General features: G+C 30.5%; 2 protein-coding genes across 2 annotated transcripts; one reads left to right on the top strand and one right to left on the bottom strand.

The window, feature by feature from the left end:
- The first annotated feature begins 428 nt into the window (after positions 1 to 428).
- On the top strand, positions 429 to 4,848 carry LOC108320565 (uncharacterized). Its single transcript, XM_017552014.2, has 4 exons — positions 429 to 597; positions 739 to 1,251; positions 1,875 to 2,101; positions 4,587 to 4,848. The coding sequence occupies exons 2-4, from the start codon at positions 1,028 to 1,030 to the stop codon at positions 4,592 to 4,594; spliced, it is 459 nt and encodes a 152-aa protein (XP_017407503.1). The 5' UTR covers positions 429 to 597; positions 739 to 1,027; the 3' UTR covers positions 4,595 to 4,848.
- Positions 4,849 to 5,329: 481 nt separating this feature from the next.
- On the bottom strand, positions 5,330 to 10,442 carry LOC108320563 (probable sulfate transporter 3.4). Its single transcript, XM_017552011.2, has 13 exons — positions 9,930 to 10,442; positions 9,546 to 9,594; positions 9,230 to 9,437; positions 8,914 to 9,085; positions 7,866 to 7,931; positions 7,647 to 7,760; positions 7,438 to 7,554; positions 7,169 to 7,295; positions 6,767 to 7,053; positions 6,471 to 6,661; positions 6,007 to 6,092; positions 5,841 to 5,917; positions 5,330 to 5,751 (listed from the first exon to the last, which is right to left on the bottom strand). Exons 1-13 carry the CDS (start codon positions 10,275 to 10,277, stop codon positions 5,608 to 5,610), a joined length of 1,986 nt encoding a protein of 661 aa, XP_017407500.1. The 5' UTR covers positions 10,278 to 10,442; the 3' UTR covers positions 5,330 to 5,607.
- Positions 10,443 to 22,023: the final 11,581 nt, after the last annotated feature.

Here is a 22,023-nt window from a genome sequence, read left to right as displayed (position 1 = left end):
ATAACTGACAACTGAACTTTTCATATTTTATTTATAAGACTTTTTTTTATTTATTTGTGAGTTTTTAATCCAAACTTATATGTAAATTTGAAGTTAATATATTTCCTTATTTTGTAATAATAAATGTTAACAATGAACTTTTTAACACTTGAACTTTTCATATTTTATTTATAAGATTTTTATTTATTTATTTGTGAGTTCTTAATCCAAACTTATACAAAATGTAAGTTTGAAATTGATATATTTTCTTATTTTGTAATAATAAACGTTAACAATGAACTTTTAACACGATCTTTATTATTTGCTTGAGAAAAACGAATTTGATTGAATATGATCTCCTATGAAAATGAATTATTTATATAATAAATTCATTTTTATATTTTAATAAATACGTATGATTGGTAATTTAGCACGAAAACGACAAATCAGAAAGCAAAAACGACACTTGGGTGTTTCAACTTCATGCTTAGTGAATTTGCGTGCAATTCTTCTCCCAAAATCTTCATCTCTCGCCATCCTCGTTGGAGAACATTCGAATTTTCTCTCCAACAACAATTCGTTCTTCCCTTCTCAATTTTCGGCGTCTGCTACCAATCTGTAATTTCCCTTTACTCTATTTCTATATTCGTCTCACTGTTACTAGAAAGTTGGAATCTCCTTTCTCTTCAATTTCTCGTAAGATACATGGATCACGTACTCGTATTGATTTGTTTTTCTCACGCTGATCTTATTTTTCAGTCGATTTTCCCGTAAAAAGTTACCACTTCAAGAATCCAGATCTGAGTGTGCAAGAACCATCGTTTGCATTTGGATAACATTGATTTGGGTTTTGAAGTGCTTTAAGGAAACTGGGGTCCCAAAAATCTGTATCTTTTGTCGAATGACGACTGGTGTGGCTTCAATTGCGGAGATTTGGATGACTGGGTTGCTGCTGTAGTGGAGGAAGTTTGACAATTGGTTTCGATTTGTTTGAGGAAGTTGTCTGGGAGGACTAGGTTTTCGTGAAGGAGTTTGTCGGGTCGGCATCATGTTCTATGGTGCGGTGGTATGGGACCCTTGGCTTATTGTTGCTCAAATTGTGTGTCTTCAATGTTTGTACTATATCACCCTGGGGTTGCTCTTGTCGATACTTGTTGGCACGCGTGTGTCTCGGATGAGTCTCGTGTATTTCTTTGACTATGTTGCGATTACCACCTCTACCGTTACTGGTTGGTGTGTTATTGCTTCATTTTTGCTAAGCTCAGTTGCAGGGTAATTGTTCTTTTTCACCTTAGTAGTGTTTCGTATTTTTTAACTTACTGGTTACAAGATTGTATTCATTATGTATTTATTCATTTGATTGCTTCTTTGAAGTTTCTGAATGAACCTTTAGCATTTTGTAGCCATGCATTTAGCATATATTCCTCTTTCTTTCATTATTTTCTGTTATGCCTCTAAGCTTATAAATGAATGTTCATTCTTAAAGCCGTTCTAATGTTTGTTTTCCTTGTATTGAACTGGTTGTGCTGTATTCTAGAGTAAGGAAAGAAACAAAAATTAAGGTTGGGACCTTTGAGATAGATGTGTCTTTAATTTGAAATTTTAAGTTCTTTTTCTTTCAATGCTTTTAGAATGTTAAAAGGCGAGATTGATTTGTAAATTAGACCCTGTTTGGAATCTTACAAAATAAGATAATTTGTTTTTTTTTCTAAATCTAGTGAGTTAACTGTTTTATATTTAGAAATTCTGTCCAATGTTGTGTTTCTGTTTATTATTTTTAGTGGAAGGATTGAACAAAGGAGGCATTCTTAGCTGTTTGGTTACGGCTTCAATGTATTATTTGCTGCAATAATGTTTTAGCCATCGTACTTATCCCACTGTTTTTTTTTATGCAGGTCGATATATATGTTTTATTTGATTGAAAGATCACGAAAGTGTTTGGATTTTTCGGCCACACTCTACATTGTCCATCTCTTTATATGCATTGTGTATGGTGGTTGGCCCTCCTCTATAACGTGGTGGATTGTGAATGGTTCTGGAATTGCAGTGATGGCCTTGCTTGGTGAACGTCTGTGCATGAAGCGGGAACTCCAAGAGATATCATTAACACGATTTCGTTCAAGTAAGAATTTCCTCCTGCTATGCTTAGCTGGCTAACTGGACATGTATTGTTTAAAGATTTGTTTTCTGATGTTATATTTTGTATGTTGTGCCCTATCTTTCTTCTATTTTGTGCTTAATTATTTTTAGAAACCTGAATATATGTTGAGGCTGTCAAACTGAATTTGTGTTAGGTGAGCATTTAAATTCTATATGTATGTTGTTTAGGAAGTTCTTATTTTCTTTCTCTTCTTACCTTTTGTCCTTTGGAAAATTATGTTTGGAAGGCAAAACCTTAATCTATGCATTAGGTTTTATGTTCTCATTTCTGTTTGCGTATCATGTTGCATTAGTTTTTAGGTTTTATGCTATGCTCTTTGTGAGTAGCTCGCATGATCTAGAGCTGGGGACACCTAGGGAGAGCAGTGGAGTTTGATTAATAGCAGTATGCTCCCTGTCTTCTGAAAAACAAAAGGAGTTGGATATAGTGTAAGAGGCTAGTCTTTTACATTTAGTAGCTGACCGTTGTTTGAGGAGGATTGCCTTCGATGGAAGATCCTTGTCAGACCCACTCTCCCTCCCAAAATAATCAGAGCTCTCTTCAATACCAATTTGAATTAGAGCATCTATTCTCCAATCTGATTTAAGGCTGAAATAAAAAGTTGTGAAAATCTGGTGATAGAATTTTAAATTGATGAAAGACCCTTGATGAATAGTATGGTACATATTACCAAATGACAATTCAATAAAACTCTATAGTTTCTGAGTCACCACCATATGACACATGTCAAATTCTAGAATATTTATATTCTATTAGGATACTGCCAATTTATATTTTGTTGTTACATTCCCTTTTCATCCTGTTTTGTAATGGGCAATGTGACAGCCTCTTGGCTCATGATCCACCACAGGTGTAAGAATTCCCTGTAGCCATAGATAGTACTTTTAGTAGTGAAAGAAGGGGGAGAAGAAACCTTAATCTTTCGGGAGCTTCCCCTTGCTTGAAAACGGTCACAACAGAACTATTTTTGAAATTATTGAAAGATCCTTCACCCAAACCTCCCTCTGAAATTCGCCTGCAACTTCTCCACCTCCCCCTTTCACTGTCTCCTTTGAGGCCGTTGGAGTTTGAGATAGGTAGGTCAAAACCAAACAAGTGCCTCTTTGTTTGCACCAAGCCTCCAGATCGTGCTCTAAACCAACACCTCCAATTCTGGCCAACACCATGGAACCACCACCTGACCCTGCCGACTGCCATGTCAGCTCCTCAAGGATCAAACTTTCAAATTGAAACCCAGCCATCTAGGCAGCGTTGTTCTCTACCCAGCTCAGCGGCAAACAGTGAAGGCAGAGAGAAGCAAGTAAACCCCACACCGTTGCAAATCCAAAATCCAGCTAGAATAAAAACCGAAAAACACAGCTTTATCTAAAATCTGAACTCTAGTTAACAAAACAACAAATGTGTATGATCAAAATCACACATTTAATTCTAGTTCAATAAATAATAATTATAATAATGAATGTTTTGTGCAAATTTTTCACCAAAATTGAGCAATAAGGGTGGACAGAGGTGGGGTTGGACATGACACTGGCAGTGAGGTAGTAGAGGGCAAAGAAAGAGATCTAATTTGTGGGTTCCCATGCAGAGGGAATAACTGGAAAAGAGACATACACGTGAAGATTAGCCCATGCAACAATAAGAAATGCTTCATCCTTTTAACCTCTTTTGGGTAAAGAGGAGCCGATATATTTTAATATTTAGTAAATATAAGGTCTGTTTACGTAGACATTTTTCTGAAAATTATGTTTACTTGTAAATCTTTTAAAATTTATTAATTTATATTTTACTAGAAAGAAATAGATCCATACTCTAATTGTAGGTTGGAGTGTGGGGGGTATCCTATTGCACACTTTTAAAATTTGCATTCTTTCTGAGTAAACACCCCTCCGGAACTAGGAATTTTCATTATATAGACACTAGCGAAAGGCAATGTTTTGCCTATCTGCCCATTTTTTATTTTTTGCATAAATTATCAAATTTAATTTCTTTTATCAGTTTAATATGTTTAATTTGATGTGGGAGTCTCAAAAAGTGTGGTAGATGTTTTGGGTGCAGTTGAAGGGTACAGTAGTCTAACAAAATATGCATACCAAATGAGGGTATTCTCCTTATTATAGATTATAGAAGAAGATTATTAATTTATTATAGACTAGAGAATTAGAGGCCCTTCATACCTTCTATATTTTTAAAGAGTGGAAATAAAACAAGACAGAGAGAGATAAAGAATAGAATAGTGGGAAATAAATAGTGGTTTACCAAAGTGGTTTTTCGGGGGTATAACAAGGCACAAAAATGTGTACTCCAAACCTTGTAATCATTTTATATTTAGTATAAATATAGATTGTCGTTTGTAGATAATGGCGTGTTAGAGAGCAGTCCGTTTTGTGTACTGTCTAAAAGATGGATGACTATTCCTGTTGCTTAATACTGTCTTACTTCCTTGCAGATGTTTGATTGGCTGAATACATTTTTCAAAAAAGAAGTGCTGCAGGATGGTAACCACTTTTGCTTCTATATATTGGATCATTTACGAGATGCAGCCCAAGAAGTGAATAGTTCTATTCTGCCGTTGAAAGACCTACATTTCCATTTAATTCTTTAGTTGCAATAGAAATGAAACATATATAACCAGACGAGTTTAGGTACATAATTTTCAGGAATTACTGGAAGTCTTAATGTAATTTATTTATATTCTATTTTGATTTTCCAACCCTTTGGTGTTGTTGGTTAAGGTGATGCATTAGTTGATAAAATTTCTCTTCTTTTTACCCTTTTTGTGAGTTTTCGGTTCTTTTTACAGTCATGGAATTATGTTACTTCTTTCTGTCCCGCTACTTTGAGGTTGTTATATATCAGCTAGCAGATTGAACCTCTTCGTCAGTTTTTTTTAATTCTTTATTGATCGATAAATTTGCACCACAGTTTTGTTCAATCTTCCTCGACATAGTTTAATTGTTAATGTTACATTGTCCAAGTAATTCCTTATTAAAGGAAAGAAAAGTAAACAATTTGTAATCATCCCTTGTCGTGGTAGTGAAGCTTGTTAAAGTAATTTACAAAACGGATTACTTTGTTTATACGTTGCCATTGGAAGCACTGGCTCCGTTAACAATCGCTTTCTCTTTTGTTAGTGCGAGTTGGGTAAACTTAACATTCGTGTTAAGAAAAAGGAAAAAGAATATAGTCATATCAGGAAAAAGGAGAAGACTGGAATGCTCGTCCTTTATTCTTTCTTTCATCTCAAAATATCTATCATATTTATCAATGTCTACGGAATAAAGTCATCTCTATATTTTGCTTGGATGCTATTCTGAAACAGCAGAAAGCCTTGGTTTGTCAAGGTTTCTGCTAAAACCAAGTAAACCATTTTGGAGGCAAAATAACATTTGATGTTAAGAGAGTTTCTGAAAGAAGTTAGGAGCCTCGTATTTTTTTCTCCTTTTGTGACTGAAATTCATCTATGGAATTCAAGGCTGAGCTTTCCATGAAGATGAAATGTCAGCCACAGCTTCTCCAACAGTGAGATAGACACCTTTCAACCCAAAGGAATCCAAAATATTTGACTGATGCAACTTTTCCATCACATTCCCAACAGGATTTGCCAACACAAGCTGCACCAACGAATTATGAAAATAAGTATTTAAAATAAAACTGATGGAGTCTTTATGGCCTTGTAATATGGTGCGATCCGTATCTATACCTGAAGTGATCTTTTGTCCAGCACCTTCCTAAGTTCACATAGAGTATCGATTCCACTTGTGTCTATGGCTGTAACAGCTGGAGAAAGAAAGTAAGAAATTATTGTTTTCAGTCAAAAGTATCTCAAAACTTGAATAAAAAAACTTCAAGTCAGATGAAATGCATACCCGTCATGTCCAAAATTATACACTTCAATGTACTTTCATTGTTTGCTTTTACTCGCTCTTCCTCTTCTCGAACCCATCTCAGTATCCTAGTGCAGGAAAAGCACTCAAGTGGTTGGAGTCTCAGGATCACACAGAAATAAGTAATGATACTATGACACACTTTTACTTTCATTTTAACACAGGTTACAAGTGTAAACTTTTGTATTGTTTCAAGAAAGAAGAGAATAAAAATTGAATAAGAGTAGTGTCAAATGAATGTAAAATATTTAGGTGTGTCAAAAGAATCTTTATTCTATAAAAATCATGTCAAATGAGTGTAGGTGTGTCAACCTACCATTGCCCTTTTTCGAAAAAGAAGAAAGTAAAAGATAAGAAAGAGTAGTGTGAAATGAATGTACAAAATTTACGTGTGAAAGAATCATTTAAAAAAAAAATCTGACAATCTATAAGTGGCTTTATCTAACCTTTCTTGCAGGTACGTTGAATTAGCAAAGTAGATGGGAGACTCAACAGCCAAAATGATAAACGAAGGAATCCTCAAAGCTTCTCTATATTGGTTTAGGTTGTGGAATATTGGCGTCCCCGGTATATTCCCCAAAACCAGTGTGTTTGGCCTAGAGACATGAAGCAAGATCTTGAAGACTGATATTCCCACCTAAAGATTTTGGCCAACCCAGTTATATTAATCACATAGCATCAACACAACATGTATTTTAGGTTTCTAATAACAAGAAACAGATTAAAGTATTCCTAGCTTTACCGCTATTCCAAGGCCAAGAGGCACTGAAATGAACAGAACACCGAAAAAGGAGCACAAGCAGGCCAAGAAGTCAAGCTTGTCAACCTTCCACAATTTATATGCAGCTTGATAATCTATTAGCCCTACAACAGCAGTGATTATAATGGCTCCTAAGACTACATTCGGTGTGTAATAGAACAGCGGCATCAGAAACAAAAGGGTCACAAGAACTGCCGATGCCATGATTATATTTGATACTGCTGTCTCTGCCCCAGCATTGAAGTTAACAGCTGATCGAGAAAATGACCCTGCAAATTTATTTTAATGTCAGAATGGACGTTTTCTCAAAAAATTCCACCTCTTCAATAACTTAACTACTGGTAAGTTGTCAGTGACGTGGTCAAATGACAGAAGAATCATTACCTGTTGTGACATAGCATGAAGAACAAGAACCAGCTATGTTCATAAGACCAATGGCCATCATTTCTTTGTTTCCATCCACCTGGTAGTTCTTCAGTGCAGCAAATGTTCTTCCCACTGCAATTCCTTCCTGAAACAGAAGATAATAGCAGTTTAGTTATATGGTGTATTGTTTGTGTGTAAGGAGAGGACCATGTTGTTTACAACATGCAATTTGCAATTTCCTTAATATTTTCTGTAGCCATTATGTTTCTCAGTTTGGGACAACTTACAGTGAGAGACAAAATCCCAGTGACAAGTCCTGTTTTGAGAGCAAGAGCCAAATAAGGACCATTGAAGTATAACATGTTTGATGATGGTGGATTCAGTCCTTTTGGCAATTCACCGATCTGACAGAGAAAAGGATGAACATTATTAGGAACGAAAATAACATTTGAGCATGTTTGTTCAAAAAAATAGAAGGGGAAGTATGCTTTCGTACAATGGCAATTTTATGGGCCTTATTTCTCAGAAGAAATACTAAAATGGTTGACAGAAGGACTGATGTCAACGGGGCAGCTGCTGAAACCCAGAATAATTTTGGCTTCCTCAAGCTCTGTTGCAATCATTATGAATTTTCAGATCTCAAAAAGTAGCTGAATTGTCTTAGAACAAAGAGTAGTCATCTATGTATATGTGCATTCGAGATATAGAATCTTACAATGTGCCTTGTTGTCAACAGGAATAGCAGGAAACTGAATCCCAGCAGAAGGTTTTGCCATGACCACTGCACAAGTTGCTCAAAAAATTTAGTGAGCATATACATAATCACACTTACTGGGACAAATATGAAATTTAATTTTCATTTAGAACTTCTACAGTATAACGGTCCGATCAGTCCAAAAACCAGGCAATCAACCAGACTATGGTCTCATGTCAGCCGGTCAACTAAAATAGAATTAGTGTTAAGGATAGTTATATTAACCTTAAGCTAGACTATTACTGTTTGAGCCGTAATTAAGTCAGTACTAATCAGAAGTTCTTTCCAAATTCTATAAGTAAACGTTTGTAGTATTCCACTGGTTGGTTACATTAATTTCACATTTATTGTTAATATCATCGACATGTGCTAACTTTAGTACAAGAGTGTTTTCTGCATGTAGCATCTCCGATCGAATGACACTAACGTGAAATGAAGAAAGAACCTTAACCCAAGAAGAATTTAGAAACCGTTTGGAGAAATAAACTTAACCTCAATTCCTTGAATCGAATCCCTTAATTGCCTAGCTATTCATTCCATTTTTCCTTTCATGATATGATTAGAAGGAAGAAAGTTTTAGTTTAATAAATAGTTGGAATCTAATCCTTAATATAAAAGTCAAAGAAGAGAATATATATACATATATATATATATATATATATATATATATATATATATATATATATATATATATATATATATATATATATATACACACACACGAATAACTGGTTTTCAATTACCAATCTCAATTCAATGATAGTGTCAATGCTTATTTCTTAAAACAGAATCAGTGCTATCAGAATGCTTTACGGTGGGGATTTTATTTTGTTTTGTTTCAAAGCTGCTTTACTTTGCCAACCATTTAAAATATGAAAAACAGTAACTGCAATATATATAAAAAAAAAAAACTTGTGGCCGTCCTTTTAAAAAATAGTATTTCCATTTGAACTTATATTATTACAAAATCGGAGTAAAACTAGAATAAAGTATCAGTATCCAACTTTACCTCTTCTCTTTGCTTGAAAACAGAGATAAGCACAGGCGTTATTTGCATCTTGTTGGTGAAATGAACTATTCCAAGCAACCCTTTCAGCTGCTGCAGTGACACAATAATCGCTGCACCAGCCATGAAACCTACCAGAGTTGCCTTTGAGAGAAAATCAATCACAAAGCCTAACCTGTGAGGATCATCAAAGGCTTTTATCAGTCATAAAATACTGCTAGCCAAATATCATTCACCATAAGCCATATATCCCTTGAAGTTGCTATATTAAATTTAAGTGAAAAAATCCACAATTAAAAGCTAAACCATGATTTAATACCTTAATATACCCAGAGAAGATTGGAACAAACCAGCAAAAAAAGTGGCAGTGAAAGCCATTTTGAGATAGAGAATAGGATCTTGAGTATAAGAAATTGTCTCTGTTAACATTGATCCCATGACTAAAGATGCAATTGAAACTGGACCAACACCCAGATGTCTAGAACTCCCAAGCAAGGAATATATCAACGGAGGCACAAAACTAGAATCTGCACAATATTCACACCACTTGAAACATTACTCACACATCATCATTGATCATATACACATCTACTACCACAAGAACTCAATGACATGCACAAACAAAGGGTACTGACATAATCCAAGAATGGGTGGCAAGTTTGCTAGCTTAGCATAGCTGATACCCTGCACACAAAAAACTCAAACTTAAACATACTTCTAAGAAACATGCACCAAGTATTATGAATCATTACACAATCCAAAATAGCCCCTTATCAATGATCTCAGAAACTCTTCACATGACACTCCACAGAGCTTTTCAATTTTCAAGACAAAATTTAATAAAACTCGGTTACATGTTGCGTGAAGATTGTTTGTCAGGTAATTCAGTTCCAGACTACATGGTCTGTATAAACTCTGACATGAAACAAAGTTTTCAATTCAGAAAACTCGTCCAACCCTGTTTAACTTTTGATCATGTAATAACTTTTGAATACTGCTAGATAGAAAAAAAGTGAGACCTGAGGAATGGCGAGGCTTGCAATGGTGAGACCTGAGATCATGTCAGAGCGGAGAAGAGAAAGGTTGTAGAGAGGGGCCCATTGGAAAATGGGGAAGAGGTATTGGAGAGCAAGGAGAAGTTTCATGAAGCAAGTTTGGTTCTTGAACCTGTGAAGAGGGTCATCTGGGAAGAAGATCTCAGAGAGTCTGTGTCTCAGTTTCTGCAAGGTGGTTCGTTCTGGTGGCAGCTGAACCTTATGGATTTCCATGGCTGGCACTGGCATTGCCATTTCTGTATCACTTTGGATCTTCATGCTGCAGCCATTGTTGCATGCTATGTCCTCTACTCTGTTAAAGTTTACACCCATTATTGCTCAGTTTTCTCTTAGCAAAAAACACAGAGAAGCTATGAATTTATAGAGGCAGAGAAACCATGGCATCAACTCAGCATAGGGTATCTGTCGTTATCCAAATTCCCGCTATTGGAATATGCTGATTTCTCTTCTTCAACCACTTCTCATACAACAAAGAATAACTAGTAATACACTTTTTTACCATGCTTTTATCTTCTGTTAAATATATAATCACACTCCAATAACATAAAAAATTCTGCATTATTCTTCCATTAAATGCTTAGTGAGGTAAATCATTATGGAGGAAATGTTTGTTTTATCTGTAGTCTCCCTGGAAATTCATAAAAAAATGGCATTGTTTCGGTTATTTTCATTATGCAGAAAGTATGTGTATATGCAGACTTTAAACATGCATTTAGAATTTACGTACTTAGTGTATAAATTTAAAGCACTAATTAATCAGCTTCATGTTAATTCATTTATACATGTGAGATTATACTATACACTCTGAAATTACTAAAATTTTAATTACATATTTATAGAAGTATTGAATAAAAATTAATTGCTTATATGTTATTGACAAAGTCAACACTTTTGAAATATTAATGTATTGAATTTTTTGTATTTAATGAATATGACAATGTTGTATAGTAATTTTAAAACAATTTTGTACTGTATGATCGTGGATCGAGTGGTCGACCATCTAGTAGGGAACCTACCAGTCCATAACAGTCATTAACTGGTAATTAATCTGGACAATAATACCAATTAATAGGCAGTTAAGGAAAATAATAGCAATTTATTGATGATTAATGAGTCAGACCTAATGGTAAGCTCATTAAAATATTTATAAATATATCTCTTATGAAAAACGCAGGTAATTTTAACTCTGATTACTCATTCTTATTATAAAATTTATTGAGTAAATCACTGACTTGAGCGTTAGAGTGTTTTCTGCATGCACTCTCCCCCGCGGCTAGGACAAGGAGAAAAGAGAGAATAGCGCAACTGGATGATGGAGCGGACAACTTTGAATGCTTTGGGTTAAGGATCTCAACCTTACTGAAACAATTTTAAAATGTTTTAGTTTTTTCTATATAAGTGTTAAGTACAAGATATATCTTATTACGATGATTTTACGTCAAACTATTGTAATTGTTATGGTTTACCTAATAGAATAATTAAGGAAAATTAGAATTTATTTTTCACACCTTTTTTATTTTCGATTTTAAGTTAGTTGAGATAACATAGTTAATTTCATCATAATTTTGTAATTAAAAGGCATATACAAAGGTAAGGGAGAAAAATGTATTTTAACTTTTTTTTGTTTCAATTCTTAAGCTGTAGACATTGTAACAAACTCAAGATCTATGAGGAATGAAAGTTCGTCTTTGTAATTACTTTTCATTCCTTCTTTAACTTTTTAAGATGTCTTTTAAAAATAAAATTGTGACAAAGTTTCATACTCTAAAGAAGATAATGTACAAGAGGAGGTCATATAAGTTTCAAAAAGGACAATATCTTCTAGGTGGTGATTGACTCTAATAATGATATTTTACTAGACTTATGTCTCAATATTAGTGTCGTCTATGAAAATGAATAATAATTTTAAATCTTTTAGAAGTCAGCTTCAAGTACAAATTTCTTAATATCGTTTTTAAAGTTAAATTGTGATGAAACTTAATGTGAACATTGTTTTTGATGCAATGATTAAGTTTAATAATACTAATTCAACATACTTAATGTTAGAACAATAACTTTTAATTCAGAAAACCTTTTTCCCTTAATTAAATTCAAAACTTTGTATGAAAATATCGATTCCAATTTGTTTGGATGCAACTATACATAGATAATGCTTGAACTTAAAGAACCTAATCAACAATTTTCATTTATTTTATTTTAGTGTCTAATATAAACATTCTCTTAAATACAGGCCACTTACCAAGTACCATTATCATAAATTTTGAAGTTGGTGTGCAGCTAGTCTCTTAACTTTCACACCAATAATATTTCCATTTCTGTTTAATTTATAGACGAAATGAGATGAAATATAAGGATGTTGGTTTTATTATCCAAACAAAACTAATAATTTCCACTCTTCTATATTTTTGAGAAAGATAGGTAAGTTTTTGTTTATTTTTTTATAATTAAAAATTTGTAAGAACATCTTGAAAGTCAAAGATCTTAATTTTGAAACCTAAGTCTTATAAAAACATTAAAATTAAAAAATTTGATTTTATGTAAGATCTTAAGTATTAAGAACAACACCTAATAACTAAAAAAGTTTATAATGTAAAAAATTGAAGTGCGAATAAAAATTATAAAAATGTAAGCTTTTATTACCGTGAATAGAGTTTAAAGAATCTACCAGATTAGCATACCAAATAAACAAGGACAAAGAATGAAAAATGTTAGCCTAATTAATATTCTCTCGATTTCTGCTCCAAATTTAGTCACCAATTATAACTTATTCGTTTGTTTTTCAAAAATAAATTAATTTGTTACCATAACTTCAACTTATTTATTAAATTAGGTTAACTGCAGGTTTATATTTAGTAAAAGTGATATAATATTTAATGTAGAATATGTATGGTTCATTAATGTTATTTTTCTTTATTTAAAAAAAATGGAGTACCAAAATTAATTTTGTTAATCAAGTTATAAAATTTCAGCTAAACAATTTCAAATAGTTATAAAGTTTTTTAGGTTATAGAAATGCATATACAGATTAATCTCATGCATAAATTTAAGAATAAAAAATGTATTAGTAGTGATAAAACACAATGAAAGAGCCAAACTTGTATACAAAACTAAAATAAAATATACTAAAATGAGGAAGTTACGCTATCAAGTGTTTAATACTTGAAATATAAAAATTTGAAATGGTCACTCATCATCATCATCATGACCACCTTTGATGGACTGGAACAATCAACTTATTACCTATGAAAATGTTGGTTTAACCATGTTTGGAAATTCTTAAAAAGCAATGGTGTTGGCAAGTTGGTTGGTGTGATGGGCAAACATAGCTAGAGTGAAAAACGAGGTTAAAGAAGCTTTTTGGTGTTAGTGAGAAAGCACTTAAATTAAGAAGGTATAGAAGTAAATTGAAGGGACCAGAGAAAGACAGCACAGAAAAGAGAGACAGATTACCAAGTAAAGAAGATAAAGAAACCCTAGATATGGAAATCACTCTGTTCTAAAAAACTAGAGGTATATTTACCTTAATATATATAACTTTAACCTAATACATCTCATGTTTTTTAAATATAATGAAATAAGCAAGAATCAATCCAAAAAAGAATAAAAATTAATAATTTGAAGGAACGTTTGACATGAAAAAACTTTTTATTGAAACCAAAATATAAGAATATTTTATTCTTTTTAAAGTATATGATATATATATATATATATATATATATAAAGTTCGATTTACATAACAAATTAACATTACTTGTAATAAAAAAAATTAAATTAACACTATTTTTAATAAAAAAAATCACAAAATATTAGATTTATGTGTCTTTTTTATATATAATTTCTAATTAATATAAGACTTGTACTTACACTTAAATTATTTTTAATCGTATAAAATAATTTTTACTTTTTTAAAATAAATTTTAATAAAATAATTCCGTTACATACACAAATTTAAAATATTTTAGAGATTATTTCAATTATATAAAACACATTGTTATAAATAATTGCATTAAGTTTAACTCAATGTTTAAATACGTATATTTTGTGTATGAGATTAAATATTTGTATATGATATCAATGGGTCTAATAAGCTTGAATAAACTCTGATCATATATTAAAAAATGGGTTAAAGTTTAATAATTAATCTTACAAAATAAATTTGTAATATAAGTTCTGCTTGTATAACTAGTAAGAACGGTAATATATTTTATTGATTTGTGAAAAATTGATTAAAATTATTCCTAATAAAAAGTTTATAACTAAAATTACTTTTTACGTATTTATAGTTATATATGTCGAAAATAATGTATCACATTATTATATAATAAAGTAATTTAATATTTATTTTCTTTATTAGTTACAAACAAATCTTTACTGTTAAATCGTTTTCTTGCATAAATCAATGTATTATTTATTTTTTATATTAAAACTTATATTAGGACCTACTCATACCTATCTTGTAATGATTTTTATTGTTTTTTCTTCTTCAAGTTGCATCTCCTTACTTTGTGTCGTCTTATTATTGTTGGTGAAACTATTGGAAATTCAAGTGTGAGTCTAAGTCACACATTGGATATAAATGAGAAAGGAAAACACTATATAAAGATGAAAGATCCATTAGTCCATTGTCTTTAAGGTTTTGGGTGAAAAGTCGTGTCAATCCCTTATATGATTAGGTTCATATCTCATTAGTGTTTGTATCTTCCCGGTGAAATCCCTTCTCAATAAACCCAACAGAAACATCTTTCCAACAAACATTACATCTCTCATTCTTCTCAAATGTCTTTTTTTCAAAGTATTATGATATCCTCCTCATGTGTTAATATAATACACGTTACATTACAAAACTTTGGTATAAACCCAATGAGAACTTAGAAAAAATTATATTATAATATTAAGTGTTTTTTTATTTAATCACTTTTGGTTATTTGATATTTCTAAAAATTTATGTTTTAACTTACATCCATCTACCAAAATCACTATAACTTATATAAAATGTTTTTTTAATCAATTTCTAAAAAAAAAAATACAACAATTTTATGATGAATCATACATAAACATTAAAAAGAATAACAATAACAAAATGAGGTAATTATTGCTAAAGAATTTCGGTATAGTACTACTTCATTTACAACTTAAATCAAATATACAGTTTAAATATTCATTTCTCTTCCTCATTCTTTAAAAAGATTTTAAAGGAAATATTTTCTAAAACTACAACAATCATATTTTAGTTTTACTTTGTTTAAATATAGAAAACAGAGAAACAAAAAATATGCTGTTTTTGTTTTCTATCATTTTAGTTTCAAGTTAACTATGTCTTTATCTTTTTTTTCTCTTTTATCAGCAACTATTCCTTTATCTCTCCCAACTTAAGAAACAGTTTTTAAAAATCATTTTAAAATTATTTCTAAAAAAATAAAAACATAACCAAACACGCTCTTTAACTACTTGTTCAACCCTCGATAAGAAAGAAAAACTCAAAACCTCAATATAATTTGAAAAAAAAAAAAAACTAAAAAGGTATTAGTGTAAATTATTCTTTATTTCGCTATTTATCACGGAACTCATTCATCCTAAATTTTATTTATACAATTTTATAGTACAATAAAATATAAAGAGAAATACGAGAAAACAATTAAAATTAAGATAATTAATACGATTAAAAAATAAAGGATTGATTAGATATACATGCTTTTTCCTGTTACCGTCGTGCACAGTTAGGTAATATAAAGTTTAACAAATTAACCATTTGACACGTTAGAAATTAACACCAAAAAAACGAAGTTATCATATAATTATTAAAACGGGTTATAACTCGACTTATGAATTGATTATTTGATGAATCAATTCAACTCACTCTACTTAACAAAGGTTTGACTTATTTGTGAGTTAAACATAAATTGTTCATTTAGTTACAATTTTTTTTTCTTCAATTTCAAAATACATTTTTAATTAAAATATGAAAAAAGTTTAATTTAAATATTATCTAAAATTATATTAAATTTCAAATACAATCTAAAATCACAAAAATACAATACAAATCAAATAAATTTAGAGACAAAAATACAATACAAATCAAATAAATTTAGAGACAAGAGCATTTAGAGTTTTTGTTTTTTTTAATATAATTTAATATTTAAAATTTATGAAGGATTGGTGAATCAATTTAATTCGAGTTCAACCTGAATAAGTGAATTCTTAATGAAGTAAATTTATTTTTTGTTCGTTTCGAAATTTATAATTCTTTTAACTTAATAGAGTTAACTTTCAAGTTTTAACTAATTTTGATATCTCTACTTATAATAATGCTATACGTTTTCTCATATGAAGAACAATAATCTTTTGTTGTTTTTTTTGGTAATTAGGGTTTAAACTTTATACAAATAAAAGGTTTTTAATTAATTGTGAACCCTTGGATGCACTGAAGAAGCAACTAACGCTAAAACCAGCTTCCTTTTGGCTCTCATAATAAGACAAGTGCATGTAAGGAAATGTAGCCGCAACATTACTTTAGGATCCAATTATGCGGTTATATTCAAACCAAGAACAAATTCTCCAAATTCTACGGATGTTATTTAAGATTCAAGAGAGGGTTCTGTTATTTTTTTATTGACATTCACTTCCAACGTATATATGTCGTTTAAACATAATAATTAGAATAATAATATTTTGATAATATTTTTTGATAATATTTTAATAAATATTGTCTAAAGTATTATTATTCTAATAATTAACTGTCTCATTTCTGGTTTTACTTATTTGCAAAAAAGTTGAGATATGACTCTCAATAGACTGAATTCATTTAATTACGTGAGTTCCGATAGATTTAAATTTGATTCAATAAAATATATATTTTTATTATTATTATGAGAAGTTATAGTAAAATACAATAAAAATTAATTTGATGGATTTTGGTTTATAAAAAAAATTTGTGGTTTTGTATCTGATTAATTTATAAGGTTTTTTCACACTAAATTATCAAGAAAGTGCGAGAAGAAAAAAGAAATAGGTTGATGAAAGATATTTGAAGAAACAAAATATTAAAAACGCAGTCTTATTTAACTCAGATCCTAAAATATTTTTTTTAAAATAATTAAGAACGTAACAAAACTACATATAAACTTATAATGAGAATGATGCTTGATTTTTAAGAATTAACTCTCATTGAATGACTAAGTTGGATATAACAAATTTAGACCTACCATTAATCAACATATATTATTATTTCTGCACATACGTAAAATATTAACTGACAGGAAATATGAAACAGAATATGTTATATATTATAAAGTGGAAATATGATGCTTTATACTTTTTGGATATTTTATTTAATCTTATTATTGATACATATTATTTATTTTATAACCAAAATGAGACTATTAATTATGAATTAGTCTGTATGGGATAACAAATTTTGGTCTTTAGACGAATATAAAAAATTAGTAACATTTGGGTTTAGATAATAGATTTGAAGTGAAAATAACTCTTGTTGTCTCTATATATAAATCTCTATGCTATCACTAAAGGAGACACACATTGAATGTTTTTGACTTAAATTATTTTCAAATTTAGCATAAACATTTTGAACATAAATTATACATTTGAGAAATTTTGTTGGAATTTAAAGTTTAGACTATATTCAAATTATAAGGACTTATTGTTTGTATAGTCATTCTTCAAAGAGATACACTTATCTAACCGTTTGTCAGAAAATTTTTAAAGACTAATCATCGGCTTTGAAATTATTGAGATCATTGAAAAGAAACAACACTGTTGAAACATAAGTTTAATTCACACATAAAATATTACATAATCTATATTAGTTTCAAAACTTTGACAATAGATTTGGGAATCTTACTCAACTTTTCAAGTTTATTTATTGTAAAATTTAAACTCAAATTTGGATAACCTATCATTAAAAAATACAAACCACTCCTGTGTGTTAAATTAATATTAGTATATTTATGTGTTTTAGATTTACATGTGATGTTTGAAAGGATTTATTATTTTAGTTATTTCACATTTGTATTAATTTATTGTACTATCGTATAAAATGACTAATTTAATATCAATTTTGTTAATTGATTTTATGTGTTAAGTTATATTATGTTATATATTGCGTTTTGTTTTTGGTATACGATACATTTTAAATAGATTGTTTGTTTCTTTTATTTAAAAATTATTTTATGATTTTTATATAGTTTTACATTTGTTTTTCTTGTTCCTCTTTAATAAATATTATGAATATTTATGTTGTAATAATATGAAAAGAATCACCCATAAAAAAAATCTAATACATTGATAATATTTACAAAATTGACTAAATTAAGTATTTTTATTAGTAAATGTATTGTATTGAAAGTTTCTTATACTACAAACAGAAAGTAATATTTAGAAATAAATTCACGTGGAAAAGAAAAATATTACTTCGCATTAAAATAATGGTATTATGCAATAATTAGAGGGTGAGGGCCCATCTATATTCCCACTTGTTACTACCAATAAAGGTAACAATAAAAGTCATTATCCTCATCCCACCCATAATTAGGCGCAAAATTTAATTATTTAGATTATTCATTAAATTGATTCCATGAATGAGCTGAGTTTTATCACGTTAAATATATTTTTAGTTCCTAAACTATAAAGCGAATTTGTTTTTATTTCCTCTTTTAAACTAAGGTACATTTTAGTCCTTCTTTTTAACGAAACCTTAATTTTTGGTCCTTCAAAACTAACACTGTTAAAAACCAGTTGAGCTGGCTGACGGTGTAGTGCCACATAATTTTTTTTTCTAACATCACTCTTACCAGATTTTCTCCCTTCCCACCAACCCAACTCCATTCCCCCACCATGGACCTCAACCCCCAAACAGCGCAACGCCCCCCACCCCCCCGCCGCCTTTGAGATGTTCCCACCACCCCTCAGCCAACGACGATTCCCTTAGCCACTCGCTGCCCCTTCCCGCGTCGCTTCCTCAAATTCCCCATCATGTCTCTCACCGCAACACCTTCCAAAAATACCACCATAACCACTACCCTCACTGCTAACGTCTGGCCATGTAACGTTTGCCACGTTTGAGAACATGTATGATGACCGTGATGCTCCTCCGCTTGTTCACCCGCACCTACATTTCCCCATAGTTCCAAAACTACCTCCACTCAAAAATATCGAAACTCCTCTCCTCCTTCTCCACAGAACTCACTCTCGTCATCGACAAATTGAACGGCCTCACTCTGAACCCGCTTTTCGCCGTGGCACATCTCTACCTCAAGCCGTAGGAGGCGCCGAACACGAAGCGCTTCCGTGCCATGATGTCTTTGAAATCGCGCCACATGTCCCTTTTCATGGACGACAACGACGAGATCACAGACTCCTTCAACGGTGTGCCGTTTTGGTAGAGGCTTGTGTCCTGATGCGACAAATCGAACGTCGCGGTGCAGTTCTTCGAGGTTTGTGACTATGACGATGGATTGGGAATTGAAAGAAATGATAATTAGGGATTTGGATAGGTTTGTAGAGAGGAAGAGTTTATATAAGAGTGTTGGGAAGGCGTGGAAGAGAGGGTACTTGCTTTCGGGTCCCCTGGAACTGGGAAATCGAGTTTGATTGCTGCTATGACTAATATTATCTGAATTTCGATGTCTATGACTTGGAACTCACAATTGTTAATGGAAATTCTGACCTTAGGAAGTTGTTAATTGCCACCAGGAACCATTCCATTCTTGTTGTGGAAGACATTGATTGCTCCCTTCATTTGCAGGATAGGCTTGCAAAACGTATAGCAAGGTCTGCCATATATTTAAGTTGTTTCTTTTATTATAGGTACACCTATAACAGGGTCTATCGTTGATCAAATCGAAAAAGTCATTAGCTATGTAAGCTGGAACTAAGAAAATGGTTCATACCCACTTTCAGCATCTTCTTTGCTTTCTCCATTTGAATGGGATAAGGAAGATTGACAGTGGAAACTTTTTCAACATGTACACGAAAACGAAGAATGAACTTACAGTGTCAATGACCTTTTTGCAGAGGGTGGCGAGGTTGGGTGGAAGATGGAAGGAAGAGACGAGGGAGAGAGAGGGAGAAAAGAAGAGAAACACTGTCAGCGCAAGAAAAAAAAATCGTGTCAGTCTACCGTTAGTCACATCAGCTGATTTTTAACAGTGTTAATTTTGAAGGACTAAAATCAAAGTTTACTTAAGGAGGAAGACTAAAATGTATCTTACTTTGAAAGAGGGACTAAAACCAAAACCGCTTGATAATATAAGGATTAAAAACATATTTAACCCAATTTTATATTTGTATGGTGCCATTTTTTTCTAGTCTAAATTATTAGATGCTTAAATTCGAAATTATTTCTGTCCAATATAATAGATTGTTTTACATACATTCACGAAATTTGTAGTAATTATATATATATATATATATATATATGACCGTTGCTATTATATTATTTTCTTAAATAGATTTCTCATTTTGTGTTAATTTGTTTCGCATAAATAATTCCATCTTGAATAATACAAAAATATTTTAGTATCATCCAATCCATCTTTAATTATCCATGTCATAGCTTAATTTATAATTTGATATATGTATTGTCTAAAACAATAAAAAAATATAAATTATTTATTTGTTAATGAAAATACGTAGAAAAACATTTTTGTTTGTAATTGATGTTGAAGGGGATATGGAATTTTAGAGTTAGGTGACTCACAATACCTACCGAAAAAGAAGAGAAATTTGAACCACGAAAAATAAAAGAGAGTTAAAATGTATACATATCCACAAAGAAAATTGGTAGGAATCTATATATACTGTTTTGTGTTAGGATCCTATACATAGTCTAGTAATAGTTTATTCTTCATACAACTTTTTAGTAAATTTTCTTTTACCAGTTTTTTTTTGGGTCAAAATCTCTCAATCACAGATCTTAACTTTTCACATGTAATTTTGGATTTTAGAAAATTTCAAACCTATGTCATTTGAATTCTGTCCGTTTTTCAGAACTGCAGAATTTTGCTGCGAAAATCATTCTCATAATCAAATGACTTTCAAAAGAAAAAACAAAAATGTTAAAAATTAATTTCAAATTTAACTTAATCTTATAAAAATGTTTAATAAGTAAAGTTTGAATACATATATATATTTTAAACGTTTATCCAATCTCTAACTGACATGTAATCCTTAACACATTCTTCCCATCAAAGTATATTAAGCGTGAGATTGTATGTATTTCATAATAAGTCAAACAATAGACATAACAATAAATTTTAAATATGCTTCTAACACAACTTTAACATAAGGTTTAGATGGATCCAACCCATGAAACAGTAAATCTAATAAATAAGAAATTTCACCAAAATAAATTCTAACCCATGATATATGTTAATAAATTTTAATTTAATTTAATATTACAAAATTAACATATAAAATAAAATTTATACTTATTTTATATATTGTGTAATTTGATTTTACTTTTAGTTAACGTAAAACTTTTAATAAAAATAACTTATTTTTAATTTCCGCACAATAAAGGTTCACAGCATAATTTTTTTAGAACAAATATATGGGAAAAGTTTATTAGTACTCATAGGATGAAAAATTTCACGTGTGAGTATATGTTGATAAAATTAGCGATAGAGAGTTAGTATCCGCGAATATTTATTCTGCGAGATAGTAGATATTTTAATATTTATTTATAAACAGGTCAGGTACAGTATTATACTATTCGTATCTGTGAATATTCACTATCTATAAAAAATAAAAATAAAATTTATATTTATATTTTTTAAATTAAATTTAATTAAATTTAACATTAATTTATATTTTATAAGATTAAATTTAACTAAAATTAAAATTTAATTTATATTTAATTTAATTTATATGGTATATTTTGTAATTTTATTTTAATAATTTATAAAAATATATTTTTTTAAATATTTATGAATATCCATGATTATTCATGAGTATTTATAAATTTTAAAATACTCACAGATATTTTTTAAATAAATATTCATATGAATAAATTTTATAAGTAAATATTAGTCGTGTCCGATCC

Source organism: Vigna angularis, chromosome 9 (genome assembly GCF_016808095.1).
Source record: "Vigna angularis cultivar LongXiaoDou No.4 chromosome 9, ASM1680809v1, whole genome shotgun sequence".
Lineage (NCBI taxonomy): Eukaryota > Viridiplantae > Streptophyta > Magnoliopsida > Fabales > Fabaceae > Vigna > Vigna angularis.
This window is presented reverse-complemented; position numbering and strand designations above follow the sequence as displayed.

Excerpts from the sequence above, each read along its gene's own strand:
- LOC108320565 (XM_017552014.2), top strand. The coding sequence starts at position 1,028 with ATGTTCTATGGTGCGGTGGTATGGGACCCTTGGCTTATTGTTGCTCAA. Across the intron at positions 1,252-1,874 it reads TTGCTAAGCTCAGTTGCAGG|GTCGATATATATGTTTTATT; the intron begins GTAATTGTTCTT and ends TTTTTTATGCAG.
- LOC108320563 (XM_017552011.2), bottom strand. The coding sequence starts at position 10,277 with ATGGGTGTAAACTTTAACAGAGTAGAGGACATAGCATGCAACAATGGC. Across the intron at positions 9,595-9,929 it reads CAAGCCTCGCCATTCCTCAG|GGTATCAGCTATGCTAAGCT; the intron begins GTCTCACTTTTT and ends TTTTGTGTGCAG. Across the intron at positions 7,555-7,646 it reads AGGCCCATAAAATTGCCATT|ATCGGTGAATTGCCAAAAGG; the intron begins GTACGAAAGCAT and ends TTTCTCTGTCAG.